The following is a 15,023-nucleotide window of genomic DNA, read 5'->3' as shown; positions in this document are numbered from 1 at the left end:
GATGCCAGTTTATATGGATACTTTTCCCAAAAATCATGGGCATATTACTGAGAAACAATATAGAAAGTACTTGTCTTTTGACATTGAACTGTGTGTTAGTCACGTAGTCATGTCCGACTCTTTGTGACCCCATGTTTTGTAGCCTGCCAGACTCCTCTGTCCATGGAATTCTCCAGGCAAGAATATTGGAGTGGGTTGCTACTTCCTTCTCCAGGGGATCTTCCTGACCTAGGGATTGAACCCAGGTCTCCTGCATTGCAGGCAGATTCTTGACTGACTGAGCTACAGCCTTCTTTAATTTGCAGAAGAATGATATGTAAAACAGAATCTAAGCTGAGGTATTTATAGGAACAGATGTGTGTGTGTTCATTTATTACCTAGATGAATAGCCAGCAGAATGAGACATTTTTGTTGTTCTGTGCTGTCTTGCACATAGCAAGTCTTCTTACAACCTGGTTTCCACCCTCTAAATGCCTTCAGCACCCCCAGCTCATTATGTAAACTCAGTCCCACCCTCACTGAGAACCATTGAACAGCGTTTGCAAGAATGGCTGTAAATGTAGTAGAGAATGTATTTGTTGGATTTGTTTATCTATTTGCTATTACTGTTATGTTGCTTGAGATTTAAGAAGTTTGATTCAGTTCAGAGTGAGATTCCTCTTCCTTGCGAGTACAGAGATCATTTAAAAGGCTGTTGAGAAACATCACAAGGAAGGCTATGACTGTGTACCTGATGAGTATAAATACAGTATCTTTTCATTTACATGAGAGGTTATTTTTTGTGCTTGCCACTAGGGTAAATTCAGAGGAGACATGACCTTAAAGTGTGTCCTTTAAGTATAATTAGGGTCTGGATAGGCTGAAGGGAGGGCCTGCCTTGGTAGCTCAGCAATAAAAAATCTTCCTGCAATGCAGGAGAAGCGGCTCAATCCCTGGGTGGGAAAGATCCCCTGGAGAAGGAAGTAGCTACCAGCTCTAGAACCCTTGCTTGGGGAATCCCATGGACAAAGGAGCTTGGTGGGCTACAGTCCATGGGGTCACAAGAATTGGACACAACTTAGGGACTAAACTGCTGCCACTAGACTGAAGGGCAGACCGGTCTAGAAGAGAGCAAAGCCATGAAAATGTTAATGTGCACGTTGTTTGGCGGAATCTAAAGTAGTCTGGGCAAGGGCTGATAAGGTACTATAGTGAAGTACTAGGATTTTAAGATTGTGTTGAGAGATAAGATTGGAAAAATAGTACAGCTGTAACTCTGAGGCATAAACATGAAATGCTCACATTCCCTCCACTTCCTTCTGAGGTACAGTCCTTTAATAATGTCTTGGTTTGGTGTCAAAACTCTTCTGCCACTTTTGATGCCTAGAAAAAAACTTATTCCAGGAATTAAGACAGGTTTCACTTGCTTACAAAAGCAGGCAACAAAAACACGTTAATCATAAACTCTTTCTTCTCTATGAAGAAATGTTGAAACTGTTAGTTCCCAGCTGCTTGGATTAAAGAAGAGATGTAATTTGGCTCTAAAATTTGTCCCCCCTCCTTCCGCTTAACTAGCCCTTTTGGAGCTGGGGGAATACCAGCCAGTGGAGGCAGAGTTCGCGCTATCTGAAACTTGGAAGAGGGAAGCAGTAGCTCTGCCTTTACTCTGATTCATCTGGTTGTGTTTGATGATGATCTCTCTGGAGGTGGTGTGTGTGGTATTTTTGGGGAGAAGGGGCAGTTTTGTAACTCCCTTGACCCTTGTGCCATTGAGGACTCACTTCGTAGGGCAGCTCCTGTTCCTCTGTGGCAGAGCCAGTGTGGTGTACACTTAACGCCTTCTCTGGGTGGGATGACACTTACCTGGTGCTGTCTCGGGTCATCGCCCTTATATCAGCCTCCTTGCTCCTTGACTTGGAGTTTCAGGAAGGAGAACTGGACGGAGGATGGAGTGAGACTGAGAAGCCAACAACTCAAGTGTTCCAGATAGGAAGTTATCAGGCCTGGGTTGAGTTGCAGGTAGGGGACAGTGACAGAAGAAATGAGGGTGTAATTGCAGGAAACATGAAATCAGTAAAAGAATATGAGGCTAAAGGAAAGAGAGTTATGACTAAGAAAAATGGTAGCAATGACAAATAAAAGATTAGGGGTTCTTAATCTTAGAAGCGGTTGTTGTGATTCTAGATTTAGCCATTTTTTGAAGTGAGCCATTGGAAATGCCACTATTCATTTGAGATTATTATAGATATAGAGTGAAAACGAACAGGTAATTTGTTATCTATAATTCAAGAGCACAGGAATGAAAACAAAGTGGGCATCAACTATGAGTTTGTGGTTTCAGTAATCATATTGGATGAATTCTAGGAGGGAAAATAAAGTTGTGGACTGAACCCTGGGGAATGTGAAAACTGGATAAGAAGATAACCATTGTTTGCGTAATGCTTTTCTGTTGACAAAGCATGGCACGCAGACAAGAGCCATAGAGTTATCAAATGAAAGTTTCTTCTGGTCAATCTATGGTCAGTCTATGCTGGAGAGTCACAATGCCTTCATAGACTCAGTCTCTTTTAAATAGATTCTTTATCTTCTGTCCATTACATTTGGTCAGCTCTGAGTTTGACTTCAGTAAATATCACATAACATTGACTAGTTATGACTAGTTATGATGTTTGAAAGCACTTTTTAGATTGATTTCCAAATTGAGATTTCAAATTCAGCAGCCACACATGTATAAGTTGTATCTTACAGTTAATTATTTTGAGGAAGGTAGTGGCTTCCTTCCAAATGAGGAAGCCACATGGCACTGAGAATTATTTTACTTTGTCCATGATTTGGAATATACCTTATTCATAAGGGTTTTATTAACTTACTGCATTTATTTATATTGCCTAAACCAAACCTTTATTGCTAGTGTGGACTTTGTCTTAGTTGTAACATACATGCAGCAAGATAATAATGATAATTTGGTTGTTTGGAAGTATGTTGTACAAGTAGGTAATTTATAGTATTAAGGTCAATGTCTAATTTCTTGATGCCAGGATATTTAACAGGCAATTTCATCTTCTTTTCCTTTCTTAGAATTTTTCATTAAGATTGTTGGGATGTTCTGTATTTTTCTGTCTCAGGATAAGTTGAAGTTGACTAATTTTCAGAAAATAGCTAGCTTAGTAACCCTCATAAACAGCTTAAAAACTAACTTAAGCTAACATTGTTGAATTAGGTTTGTAAATGTTTCTTTAATGAGCGAGGCAGTGCATATGGGGTCCATTTGAGTTGTGCTGAACATTGTGTTCTTGATGAGAATGTTTGGAAATCACTATGATACTTCTTGTATCCCAGGGTGAAACATGAATTCCTGTCAGGAATCCTTTACACCTTGACTTCTTTCAGCTCAGCTGTATGTGTCTGGGCTTGTAGGTAGCTGTGTTTTATTGTCTAGTTTTCCTTTTGCAGTAAATATCATTGTTAATGTACATTGTTTCATTGCCTTGATTTGTAATTTCTTGCCTAGTGTTTTCATTGCTGTCTGATTTCTGCAGTAGTTTGTTATGAGTTCTTTACATAGTCTTTTCTCCCCCTTGTGGAGCTGAAGGAATTCTATTAATACTTCTTGGGCACTAATCTTCTCATTATTAGTATCATTCTGTACCCATCATCTTATGAGGTCAAACTGCAGCTGAAGTGAAGTGATAGGATCGAAGGAGAAGAGAGTGAACCTGTGTGCTACTTGACCTGTGGTGACTCATTTGGATCAGCTGTTTTATTCTTTTTTTTTTTTTTCCCCTCCAAGGAAAGAATTTTTAAAGAATTATTACTGGTAAAATGTGTAGCCTTAGTTTTTTCCATATCATGAAATGTATGCAACTATATATGGGGTCTTGGTTTTGAAAAACCTTTTTTAAAATGTGTGTTTTGACTTTCTTAGATGTAAAACGAAGATCAGGAACGGATTTGAAGCACACAGTGAATTGGTGCCAGTCAGCATGTCAGAGACAGAGCACACAGCCTCCATTTCCTCTGATCGAAATATTGAGAAAACATCGGAAACAAAGGAAGACTCATGCAACTCTTTTTCTGGTGATGAAAGCAGCAGCTTAGAAAATGAGTCCAAACTGTTGTCATTAAACTTTGATAAAGCTTTATGTCAGCCTAATGAACACAATAATCAAATTGAAACACAGGAAAATTATATTCCAGATCATGGTGGGGGTAAGGATTCCTGTGCTAAAACAGACACAGGCCCAGAAAATTCTGAACAAATAACTAGTTTTCCTGGTGGAGATTTTACAAAGCAAGTTTTAAAAACAAGTGAAGCAGAACAAGCAGTGACACAAATATTGGCGGAATTAAGGTCATCTACTTTTATAGAAGCAGGTAATCAAAAGACTTACTCAGAAAGTCCTTATGATACAGACTGCACCAAGAAACTTATTTCAAAAATAAAGACTGTTTCAACATCAGAGGATTTGTTGGAAGAAATAGAATCTGAGCTCTTATCTACTGAGTTTGCAAAAGAACACCGAGTACCAAATGGAATGAATAAGGGAGAAAATGCATTAATTATGTTTGAAAAGTGTGTGCAAGATAAGTATTTGCAGCAGGAGCACACCATAAAAAAGTAAGTTTTTTATTCTTCCAGGTTATTTTTTTACATGAGGATTAAAGATTAAATTCTTTCAAGTATCATTTTATTTACTTTTATTTCCACAGTAGAGCCATGCACATAAGTAAAGTTATTGAGCAAATGTCAAGTTTGCCTAGTTAATATGTAACTTTTTTTTTAGGATGTGATATTTTCATTATTTTAGAAATAATAGGTAAATAGTGTTTTTATGAGTGTTATATATAATATACCTATGTTAAATATGTTAGCATATATAGAAATACATATATCTATAAAGGCACTGTTTTGAATATGATTCAAAATTTGTTTTACATAGAAGTCTTATTATGTTAAGTTAAATAGAATAAATATTTTATTAAAGTGTAAGTTCATTAAAGATCTAGAAATGTTTGTAAAGACAGCTCAAATTTTTCAGTTTTAAGAGAATGTAAAGCGTTACATTGTCAGAACTAAGATAAATTCAAAAGGAATGAGAAGTCATGAAATTAAAAAATTTTTCTTAAAATCCCTGCTGTAAATTTATTGGTTTAAAAAATTAAAATTTAGAGAACAGAAGAATTGGTGTATTATCATTCAGTAAATAAGAATATAGTTAATTTTTGACTTCTCTTCAATTTGTGGAGTTAATTTCTATTTTAACAACAGTTTAAATTTCATTTTATCTTTTTCCTGGTGTTATATCACCCCATGTTTTTATTTTATATTTGTATGTGTAAGTGGTGCATATATTTACATACTCTTATAACCCTTATAAAGGACAATAAAACTTGCTAGCCTTCATTAATATCGACTAATTCTCTGTTTTAAAAAGTGATACTTTAAAAGTTTTTTGGAATGGGAGGGGCATATGTAGAGAAAGGGGAGGAGGCAATTGGTTTATCCAGTGAATTTTAATACCAGCATCCAGAGCCTTTTTTTCCTATTTTTTATTTTTAAATTGTGATAAAATACACATAGCATAACATTTGCCACCTTAACCATTTATCAGTGTGCAGTTTGGTAGAATTAAGTATATTCACAGAGTATGCAACCAGCACCATAGCTTTTCATTTTACTGATTTGAAGCTCTATATCCATCAAACAACTCCCTGTTTCCCCTGCCCTAGACCCTGGTAACCACCACTCTGTTGTGCTTTCTGTTTCTAAGAGTTTGACTGCTCTTGATACTTCACATAAATGAAATTGTACAGTATTTGCCTTTTTGTGACTGGCTTGTTTCACTTAACGAATGTCCTCAAGGTTCATCCAAACTGTAGTATGTGATAGAGTTTCTTTCCTTTTTAGGGTTGAATAATATTCCACTGTATGCATGTTGTTTATTGTTTATCTGTTCATCCATCAGTGGGCATTTGGGTTGCTTCTACCTTTTGACTGTCATGAATAATGCTGCTGTAAACATGAGTGTACAAATATCTGTTGAGACTCCAGATATCTCTTGATACTTTCTTAATACTGCCTGAAAACTAATGGCAGCTACTGCTGCTAACAACTTTACTGGAATGCTGCTGTTATGAAAAAAACTATGATTTTATGCTTGAACCATCAGTTTTTCTGCCATTCTTGCTTTTCTGGGTAACTTCCTTATTTCCTGCTATCTATACTTTAATCTTTTTAACTTTCCCTTTGAGATTATTCCTGATACTTCTTTATACTTTCCTTAGATTTTGAGTCTTGACCACTTTCATGTTTCTCTTGTAAATGAAAAGATGTTATAGATTTGATAATAATAGCCAGAAGACTTCGTGTGCCTGGCACTTTCCATGTATTAATGCATGGAATCCTCACAAAACAACCCTATGCGGTATGAACAGTTATTATTCCCATCTTACAGATAAAGTACCTGAAGCACAGGGAAGTTAAGTAACTAACTTGCTCAGGATCACAAGTTACTAAATAACAAAGTTAAAATCTGAACCCATTTAGTCTGGCTTAAGTGGATTTTTTTTTAATGTGCTTATCAGAAATGAACAGGTTGCATGTTATTAAATTTATCTAAAAACATTGGGAATACAGTAGAAAGTTAACTCCAAGTTATGTGCACTTGGCATATAAGAATAATAATTTCAGGGCTTGCTGTTCTTCTCTCTCCCTAAAATGTTTACTTTATGAACTATAGTCAGGATTCTCGTGTTTCTAGTTGTTTCCTGCAACAAATTGAGTGTTCATCTTTATCATATAATCTGAGTTAAATCACTGTGCCATAAAAGGCTTGAAGAAGCTTGTATGCTACACAGTTTTCTGTTCCCAAGCATTTCACAGTGTACCTCCTCACTGCATTCCTGTACCATCAGAGAGGTCTGTCCTGATTACCTGAAGTATAGTCATAGTTCAAGTCATTTTCCCTGTCCTCTTGCCCTTTTTTTAGTTTTCTTAATGGAACTTATTTTTTGACATTTCATTATATATCTATTTATTGTTTAATTTCTCTCTTAGAATGTGAGCATTATGAGTGCAGGCGCAGTTCACTGATGTACCCCCAACATATAGACTAGTATAGGTACATAGTAGGTACTCAGTCAGCGTTTGTTGAGTAACTGAGGGATCTTCAAAGTAGAAGATGGCAAGGAATTAGACCTGGGTCCAAGTCTAATCTTCACCCACTTACTAACTATGTGTGTTAGTTGCTCAGTCGTGTCTGACTCTTTGCGACCCTATGGACTGCAGCACGCTGGGCCTCCCTGTCCATCACCAGCTCCTGGAGCTTGCTCAGACTCATGTCCATCAACTTGATGATGCCATCCAACCATCTCATCCTCTTTTGCCCCCTTCTCCTCCTGCCCTCAGTCTTTCCTAGCATCAGGGTCTTTTCCGGTGAGTCGGCTCTTCACATCAGGTGGCCAAAGTATTGGAGCTTCAGCATCATTCCTTCCAATGAACATTCAGGGTTGATTTCCTTTAGGATTGATTGGTTTAATCTCCTTGCTCTCCAAGGGACTGTCAAGAGTCTTCTCCAGCAGCACAGTTTGAAAGCATCAATTTTTTGGTTCTCAGCCTTCTTTATGGCCCGACTCTCACAACCATACATGACTGACTACTGGAAAAACCATAGCTTTGAGTATATGGACCTTTGTCAGCAAAGTGATATCTCTACTTTTTAATAGGCTGTCTAGGTTTGTCATAGCTTTTCTTCCAAGGAGCAAGTGTCTTTTAAATTTCTTGGCCATAGTCACCATCTGCAGTGATTTTGAAGCCCAAGAAAAGTAGACTATATCATTACAAAAGAATTACTTGTAAATATTTGTTTAGTAATCATAAGTATCTCCACCTCAGTCTACAAACAGGTTATTTTCCACATTTTTAATTATGTTTTACTTATACTGGCCTTTTTATATTTAGGTTAATTAAAGAAAATAAGAAGCATCAGGACCTCATCTTAGACATTTGTTCAGAAAAAGACAATTTAAGAGAAGAACTTAAAAAAAGAACCGAAACAGAGAAGCAACATATGAACACAATTAAACAGGTAAAAAGACAAAAATCTTGGAAGTCTGTTCTTAAATACATTCCTGAAAATTTGTATATAAGTTGAAGTTTTATAAATTACATCATACTTTAAATGCAGAAAATTGCTTGGTATGTGAAGCATTCTCTTTTATGAAATGGGAATCCTAGCCTTATCTTTTTGTTTTATGTAAATTAATATTTTTATATGATATGTGTGGCAGTAGTCTATGTATAATAGATATCTGAGAAGGAAAGACAGTTTGTTTGGCAGTCAAATAGATTGTTTCAGAAGAAGCAGTATATACCTAAACGTTTGTATCTGGCTTTAGAAGGTTTTACAGCTTATTAGTACATGCATGCTAAGTTGCTTCAGTTGTGTCCCACTCTATGTGACTCCATATAGTATAGCCCACCAGGCTCCTCTGTCCATGGGATTCTTGAGGCAAGAATACTGGAGTGGGTTGCCATTTCCTCCTCCAGGGGATCTTCCCGACACAGAGATCGAATCTTCGTCTCTTATATCTCCTGCATTGGCAAGCAAATTCTTTACCACTAGTGCCACCTGGGAAGCCCTTTTAAGCTTATAGTTTAATGCAGTTCTGTTCTTAGTATTTTGTAAACTATACTGAAGGCTGACTCTCTTATTTCAGATTTTATCTGGTTACCTAGTTTCCCCAAGCCTTTTCTTTCCTTTCTTTTGTAAAAAGATACTATGATGCTTGGATCAGCAAGGTGCATATTCTAGACTGGTAACTCAGCTGCTCTTTTATCTTTTTGAGCTGCTTTTTTTTTTTATTTCCCTAGTAGCTCAGCTGGTAAAGAATCACCTGCAGTGAAGGAGACCCCAGTTCAATTCCTGGGTTAGGAAGATCCGCTGGAGAAGGGATAGGCTACCTACTCCAGTATTCTTGGGCTTCCCTTGTTGCTCAGCTGGTAAAGAATCTGTCTGTATTGTGGGAGACCTGGGTTCAATCCCTGAGTTGGGAAGATCCTCTGGAGAAGGGAAAGGCTACAACTCCAGTACTCTGGCCAGGAGAATTCCATTGACTATAGTCCATGGGGATTGCAAAGAGTCAGACATGACTGATCGACTTTCACTTTCATTTTTCTTCCGTGGAAAAGGTTAGAAACATGGTAGCCTTAAAAGTCTTTGTTTTTGCCTCATCTTTCACAGAAAGCTGTATAATGAAAGTAAAAGTAAACAGCTGATAATACTGTAATGAAACATTAAACCAAGTTTCACTTACTTAGACTTTGTTATACTTAATGAAATTATACTTTATCAGGAAAGTTTAATCCTGATGTGTGTGTGTGTGTGTGTGTGGTCTACCACATGCAGATCAAACTTAGAGTTTTAAAGTGAAGGTGCCTTAATTTTAAAGTGTGGAGCTGAATATGAATTTTGGTAGACAGATCACTGCTGATGACCAGAAACTTCAGAATAAATAGATGGAAGCTAACCAGAGCTGTTCTTTTCTTGAAATTGTTAGTGGTTGTGCCCTATTAAAGGAGAAAATTCGATTCACCTTTCTTTTGCTAGCCAGTATAGCAGAGTTTTCTTTCCTGATTTTATCTTTGAATCTGTATCACTTAATATGGCTCTCACTGGCCATCGTGATTATTGGGTAAGTAAAAGGTGGCTAGTCCAAATTAAGAGGTAATGTCAGTGTGAAATATGCCCTTTTAAAGGCTTAGTACAAAAAGGGGTAAAATGGCTCAGTTTTTTAATGTTGACTACATGTTGAAATGATATTCTATATACATTTGGTTTAATAAAACATTTATTTTACCTGTTTCTTTTTACTTTTTAAAATGTTGCTACCAAAAAATTGGGCTTGTATTGCTGTTGGACAGTGTTGTCATACGGAAAATTAGTACATGTGTACTATATGTAAGCTAACTAGTAGGGTTTTTATAGCAGTTTCATTGATATATAATTCACATACCACATAATTCACTCATTTTAGTATACAGTTTGGTGATTTTTAGTTGTACATTTTGTCACAATTTTAGAAAATTTTATCACATGAAAAAACTACAAGCCCATTAGTAGTCACCCCTCATTTCCCTCCAGCCCCTGTCAGCTGTCTTCCCTCAGCCCTAGGGGACAGCTAGTCTACTTTCTGTCTCTCTATGTATTTGCCAGTTCTGAGTATTTCATATAAGTGGAATCATATATGTTTCCTCTTCCTTCATATAAGTAGAATCATGTAATATCTAGCTTCTAAGTGTAATTTTTTCAAGATTTCTATCAAGGTGTAGCTTTTACAGTATTTAAGATTAGGGTTATGGGTTAGGTTTATAGATTTATGTCCACCATTTTTGAGTATTTTATGTCTGCAGTTTCTTTATGTCTTTTCTGCTGTGTTCCTGTTTTGTTTCCCTGTTCCTCACTTACTGCCTTATATTGCATTAAGTAAATATGTAACATTTAAATTTTTTTCATGATATTTTAACTATTTTTTGAGTTATTTCATTGATAATTACTTTAGAGCTTACCATCTGTCTTCTCAGAGTCTGCTTCAGATTTATCCTGACTTAATTCTAATGATATATTGGAACATCATTAATGTTTACTTTTTATGTCTGTGACTGAAGTATATTCTTGAATTCTTTATACTCATATATGTATAGTTTATATTTATTTGAAATGTTAGTGATCTGTTTGTTATAGCTATAAAAATAATCTGGAAATAATTTTCTTTACAGTTAGAAACAAGAATTGAGGAACTTAATAAAGAAGTTCAGGCTTCCAAAGATAAAGTATTAGCTCAAGACATTGCAGCCAAAAATGCAATTCAGCAATTACACAAAGAGATGGCCCATCGGATGGAACAGGTATTTTTCAGATCATCATTATTATTAACTTTCTGTTGACTTTTTGTTTATTTAACCCTGTTAGATAATTTTAGACATTAGTGTGTATTAGGAATAGGATTTTTAAAATGCTAAAGCATTACATAAATGTATGTTAACTACAAAAAACTTCAACTTTTATTTCTGTGATTCTTTACAATATTCTGACCCTGAGCAGTAGGAATGTTACATGCTTAACACTTATACTATCAGTTCTCAAACTTTTATACTAATTAAAGAGAAATATAGAGGATAAGACATTAAGAAGAAGATAGCTTTAGTGAACCCAAACATAGTTTCATTAAAATAACAATTAGAATTATGATTATATTTTAAAATAAAAACAGAATGATAATAAATGGTACACAATAACAATTCAAACTGTAAAACGTGTCTTCTTCCAAACCTTTTCTTTATATGAGGACAAAGAAACTTGTTAATGTGGTCCCCGATGGTCATTTTCCCAGAGCACAGGTCAGGCTAGGAAAGAGTGGAAAAGTGATCTGAAGGCATAAACAGAATATAGCATCTGTATTAGCTAAAGGAAAAGAAATAGGAAAGGGAAGAAGCAAATGTTAGTGATATGAATTTGTTCATTGTATCACTTCTTTTTTATGATTTCATGACACAGGTCCCCAAAATGTGCAAAAATAAATTGGTGATATTTTAGGAAAATATTATTTATATTTTAGTTTATTTTTACTTTAAAAAACATGTTTTATTAACGCTAGATAGTTTTTTCAAAGGCCAACAAGAAATGTGAAGAGGCACGCCAGGAAAAAGAAGCAATGGTAATGAAGTATGTAAGAGGTGAGAAGGAATCTTTAGACCTTCGAAAGGAAAAAGAGATACTTGAAAAAAAACTTAGAGATGCAAATAAAGAATGTGAGAAAAACACTAACAAAATTAAGCAACTTTCTCAGGAGAAAGGACGATTACACCAGCTGTATGAAACAAAGGTATCACTTTTGATATTGTACCTTACCTGAAGCTTATTCTCTTTGCTTTTCCTTATTTAATTAAATAATCATAAATTAACATGGTTCAACCACTGTTAAACATAAAGCTGTTTTTGTTAGTTTACCTTCAAAGAAGGTGAATGCTTTAATAATTCCAATATGTTGTTAGCTAGCTGCAAAACATTTTTCCTGTGAAAATATGAGAAACTGACACATGTTCATTAGATCTTTTTTAAAACTTTCTTTTAAAATCTACATGTTGTAGAAATGACTTTGTGCTTCAAAGGAAGATTTTACTTTCGTAAAAGATACACATGAAAGTAAAAGTCACTCAGTCATGTCCGACTCTTTGCAACCCCATGGACTATACAGTCCATGGAATTCTCTAGGCCAGAATACTAGAGTAGGTAGCTGTTCCCTTCTCCAGGGGATCTTCCCAACCCAGGGATCGACCCCAGGTCTCCCTCGTTGCAGGCGGATTCTTTACCAGCTGAGCCACCAGGGAAGGCCAAGAATACTGGAGTGGGGAGCCTGTCCCTTCTCCAGGGGGTCTTCCCGACCTAGGAATCAGACTGGGGTCTCCTGCATTGCAGGCAGATTTCTTTAACAACTGAGCTACCACGGAAGCCTAGTTTTTGAGCTAGAGGTATAATTTGACCAGAATTTTAATGTAACGCTCATAGAATAGAATTTATATTTTTCTTGCAGAAAAACATGTTTTTAGATGCTATTTAAAGAGATTTAATTACTGAGCTATTCAGAGCCCTTGATTTTAACTAACAGCCTCATGGCATAGTTTTATGTCCAGCAGGTTATCATTTCTTGATAATCAGTGTTATTTTCTACTAAGTTTTAGTTCAGAAATGTTGTCATTGTTCTCAGGAATTCTGGCAAAACCAATTTAATTTATATTTCACCTTATGTCAGCCATTTGGGAAGCACCAAAGGTATGCTTATACTCATAAAACATAATAGTTGATTAAAGTATAAATGTTAATGTTCATTGGTTTTAGGATTTTACTTTCCTCTTGTGATTGAAACTTTAAATCAGTTTTATTGCTTGTAAGCCATAACATGCTAACCCCTGGATTGCATTGATTATCTTGAGATATGAAAGACACACAAATGATTGTTGATTGTTTAAGTGAAAAATATGACCCAGTGATATTATTTTAGGAAGGTGAAGCTACTAGACTCATCAGAGAAATAGACAAATTAAAGGAAGATATCAACTCTCACATCATTAAAGTAAAATGGGCACAAAACAAATTAAAAGCAGAAATGGATTCACATAAGGTAAGTACCATCACACAGTGGGAAAACTATTAGAATCAGTTTAAAGAACAAACAGAGTAATAGTTATTAATCAGGCATAGAGTTTATTTTAGGGACTCCTGTAGGATAGCTTGAGCCAAAATATTTGGTGATTCAGTTCAGTTCAGTTGCTCAGTTGTGTCCAACTCTTTGTGACCCCATGAATCGCAGCATGCCAGGCCTCCCTGTCCATCACCAACTACCCGGAGCCTACCTAAACTCATGTCCATTGAGTTGGTGATGCCATCCAACCATCTCATCCTCTGCCGTCGTCCCCTGCTCCTTCTGCCCTCAATCTTTCCTAGCATCAGGGTCTTTTCAAATGAGTCAGCTCTTCGCATCAGGTGGCCAAAGTATTGGAGTTTCAGCTTCAACATCAGTTCTTCCAGTGAACACCCAGGACTGATCTCTTTTAGGATGGACTGGTTGGATCTCCTTGCAGCCCAAGGGACTCTCAAGAGTCTTCTCCAACACCGCAGTTCTAAAGCATCAATTCTTCAGCACTCAGCTTTCCTTATAGTCCAACTTTCGCATCCATACATGACCACTGGAAAAACCATAGCCTTGATTAGACGGACCTTTGTTGACAGAGTACTGTCTCTGCTTTTTAATATGCTGTCTAGGTTGGTCATAACTTTCCTTCCAAGGAGTAAGCATCTTTTAATTTCATGGCTGCAATCATCATCTGCAGTGATTTTGGAGCCCCCCAAAATAAAAGTCTCTGGCTGTTTCCCCATCTATTTGCCATCAAGTGATGGGACCGGATGCCATGATCTTAGTTTTCTGAATGTTAAGCTTTAAGCCAACTTTTTCACTCTCCTCTTTCACTTTCATCAAGAGGCTTTTTAGTTCCTCTTCACTTTCTTCCATAAGGGTGGTGTCATCTGCATATCTGAGGTTATTGATATTTCTCCCAGCCATCTTGATTCCAGCTTGTGCTTCTTCCAGCTCAGCGTTTCTCATGATGTACTCTGCATATAAGTTAAATAAGCGGGGTGACAATATACAGCCTTGACGTACTCCTTTTCCTATTTGGAATCAGTCTGTTGTTCCATGTCCAGTTCTAACTGTTGATTCCTGACCTGCATACAGGTTTCTCAAGAGACAGGTCAAGTGGTCTGGTATTCCCATCTCTTTCAGAATTTTCCACAGTTTATTGTGATCTACACAGTCAAAGGCTTTAGCATAGTCAATAAAGCAGAAAGAGATGGTTTTCTGGAACTCTCCTGCTTTTTCGATGATCCAGTGGATGTTGGCAGTTTGATCTCTGGTTCCTCTGCCTCTTCTAATTCCAGCTTGAACATCTAGAAGTTCACGGTTCACGTATTGCTGAAGCCTGGCTTGAAGAATTTTGAGCATTACTTTACTAGCGTGTGAGATGAGTGCAATGGTGCAGTAGTTTGAGCATTCTTTGGCATTGCCTTTCTTAGGGATTGGAATTAAAACTGACCTTTTCCAGTCCTGTGGTCATTGCTGAGCTTTCCAAATTCGCTGGCATATTGAGTGCAGCACTTTCATAGCATCATCTCTCAGGATTTGAAATAGCTCAACTGGAATTCCATCACCTCCACTAGCTTTGTTTGTAGTGATGCTTCCTAAGGCCCACTTGACTTCACACTCTAGGATGTCTGGCTCTAGATGAGTGATCATACCATCATGGTTATCTGGGTCATTAAGATCTTTTTTATAGAGCTTCTCCATCTTTGGTTGCAAAGAATATAATCAGTTTGTTTTCGATATTGACCATCTGGTTGGTGTCCACGTGTAGAGTCTTCTTTTGTGTTATTGGCAGAGGGTGTTTGTTATGACCAGTGCGTTCTCTTGGCAAAACTCTTATTAGCCTTTGC

General features: G+C 36.7%; 1 protein-coding gene across 4 annotated transcripts in view; it reads left to right on the top strand.

Moving 5' to 3' along the window:
- The window catches only part of CCDC186 (coiled-coil domain containing 186), a 40,509-nt gene that overhangs the window by 7,163 nt on the left and 18,323 nt on the right, over positions 1–15,023 (top strand). For all 4 annotated transcript variants that reach the window (XM_020882455.2, XM_020882457.2, XM_020882454.2 and 1 more), the window contains exons 2-6: positions 3,905–4,597; positions 7,940–8,066; positions 10,757–10,885; positions 11,650–11,862; positions 13,039–13,158. In XM_020882455.2, coding sequence (XP_020738114.2) covers positions 3,905–4,597; positions 7,940–8,066; positions 10,757–10,885; positions 11,650–11,862; positions 13,039–13,158 — 1,282 coding nt within the window. The remainder of the gene's footprint in view (positions 1–3,904; positions 4,598–7,939; positions 8,067–10,756; positions 10,886–11,649; positions 11,863–13,038; positions 13,159–15,023) is intronic.

The sequence above is a fragment of the Odocoileus virginianus genome, chromosome 7 (assembly GCF_023699985.2).
Source record: "Odocoileus virginianus isolate 20LAN1187 ecotype Illinois chromosome 7, Ovbor_1.2, whole genome shotgun sequence".
NCBI classification, from domain to species: Eukaryota; Metazoa; Chordata; class Mammalia; order Artiodactyla; family Cervidae; genus Odocoileus; species Odocoileus virginianus.
Note: the sequence above shows the minus strand (reverse complement) of the source record. Positions and strands in the feature narration are given on the sequence as shown.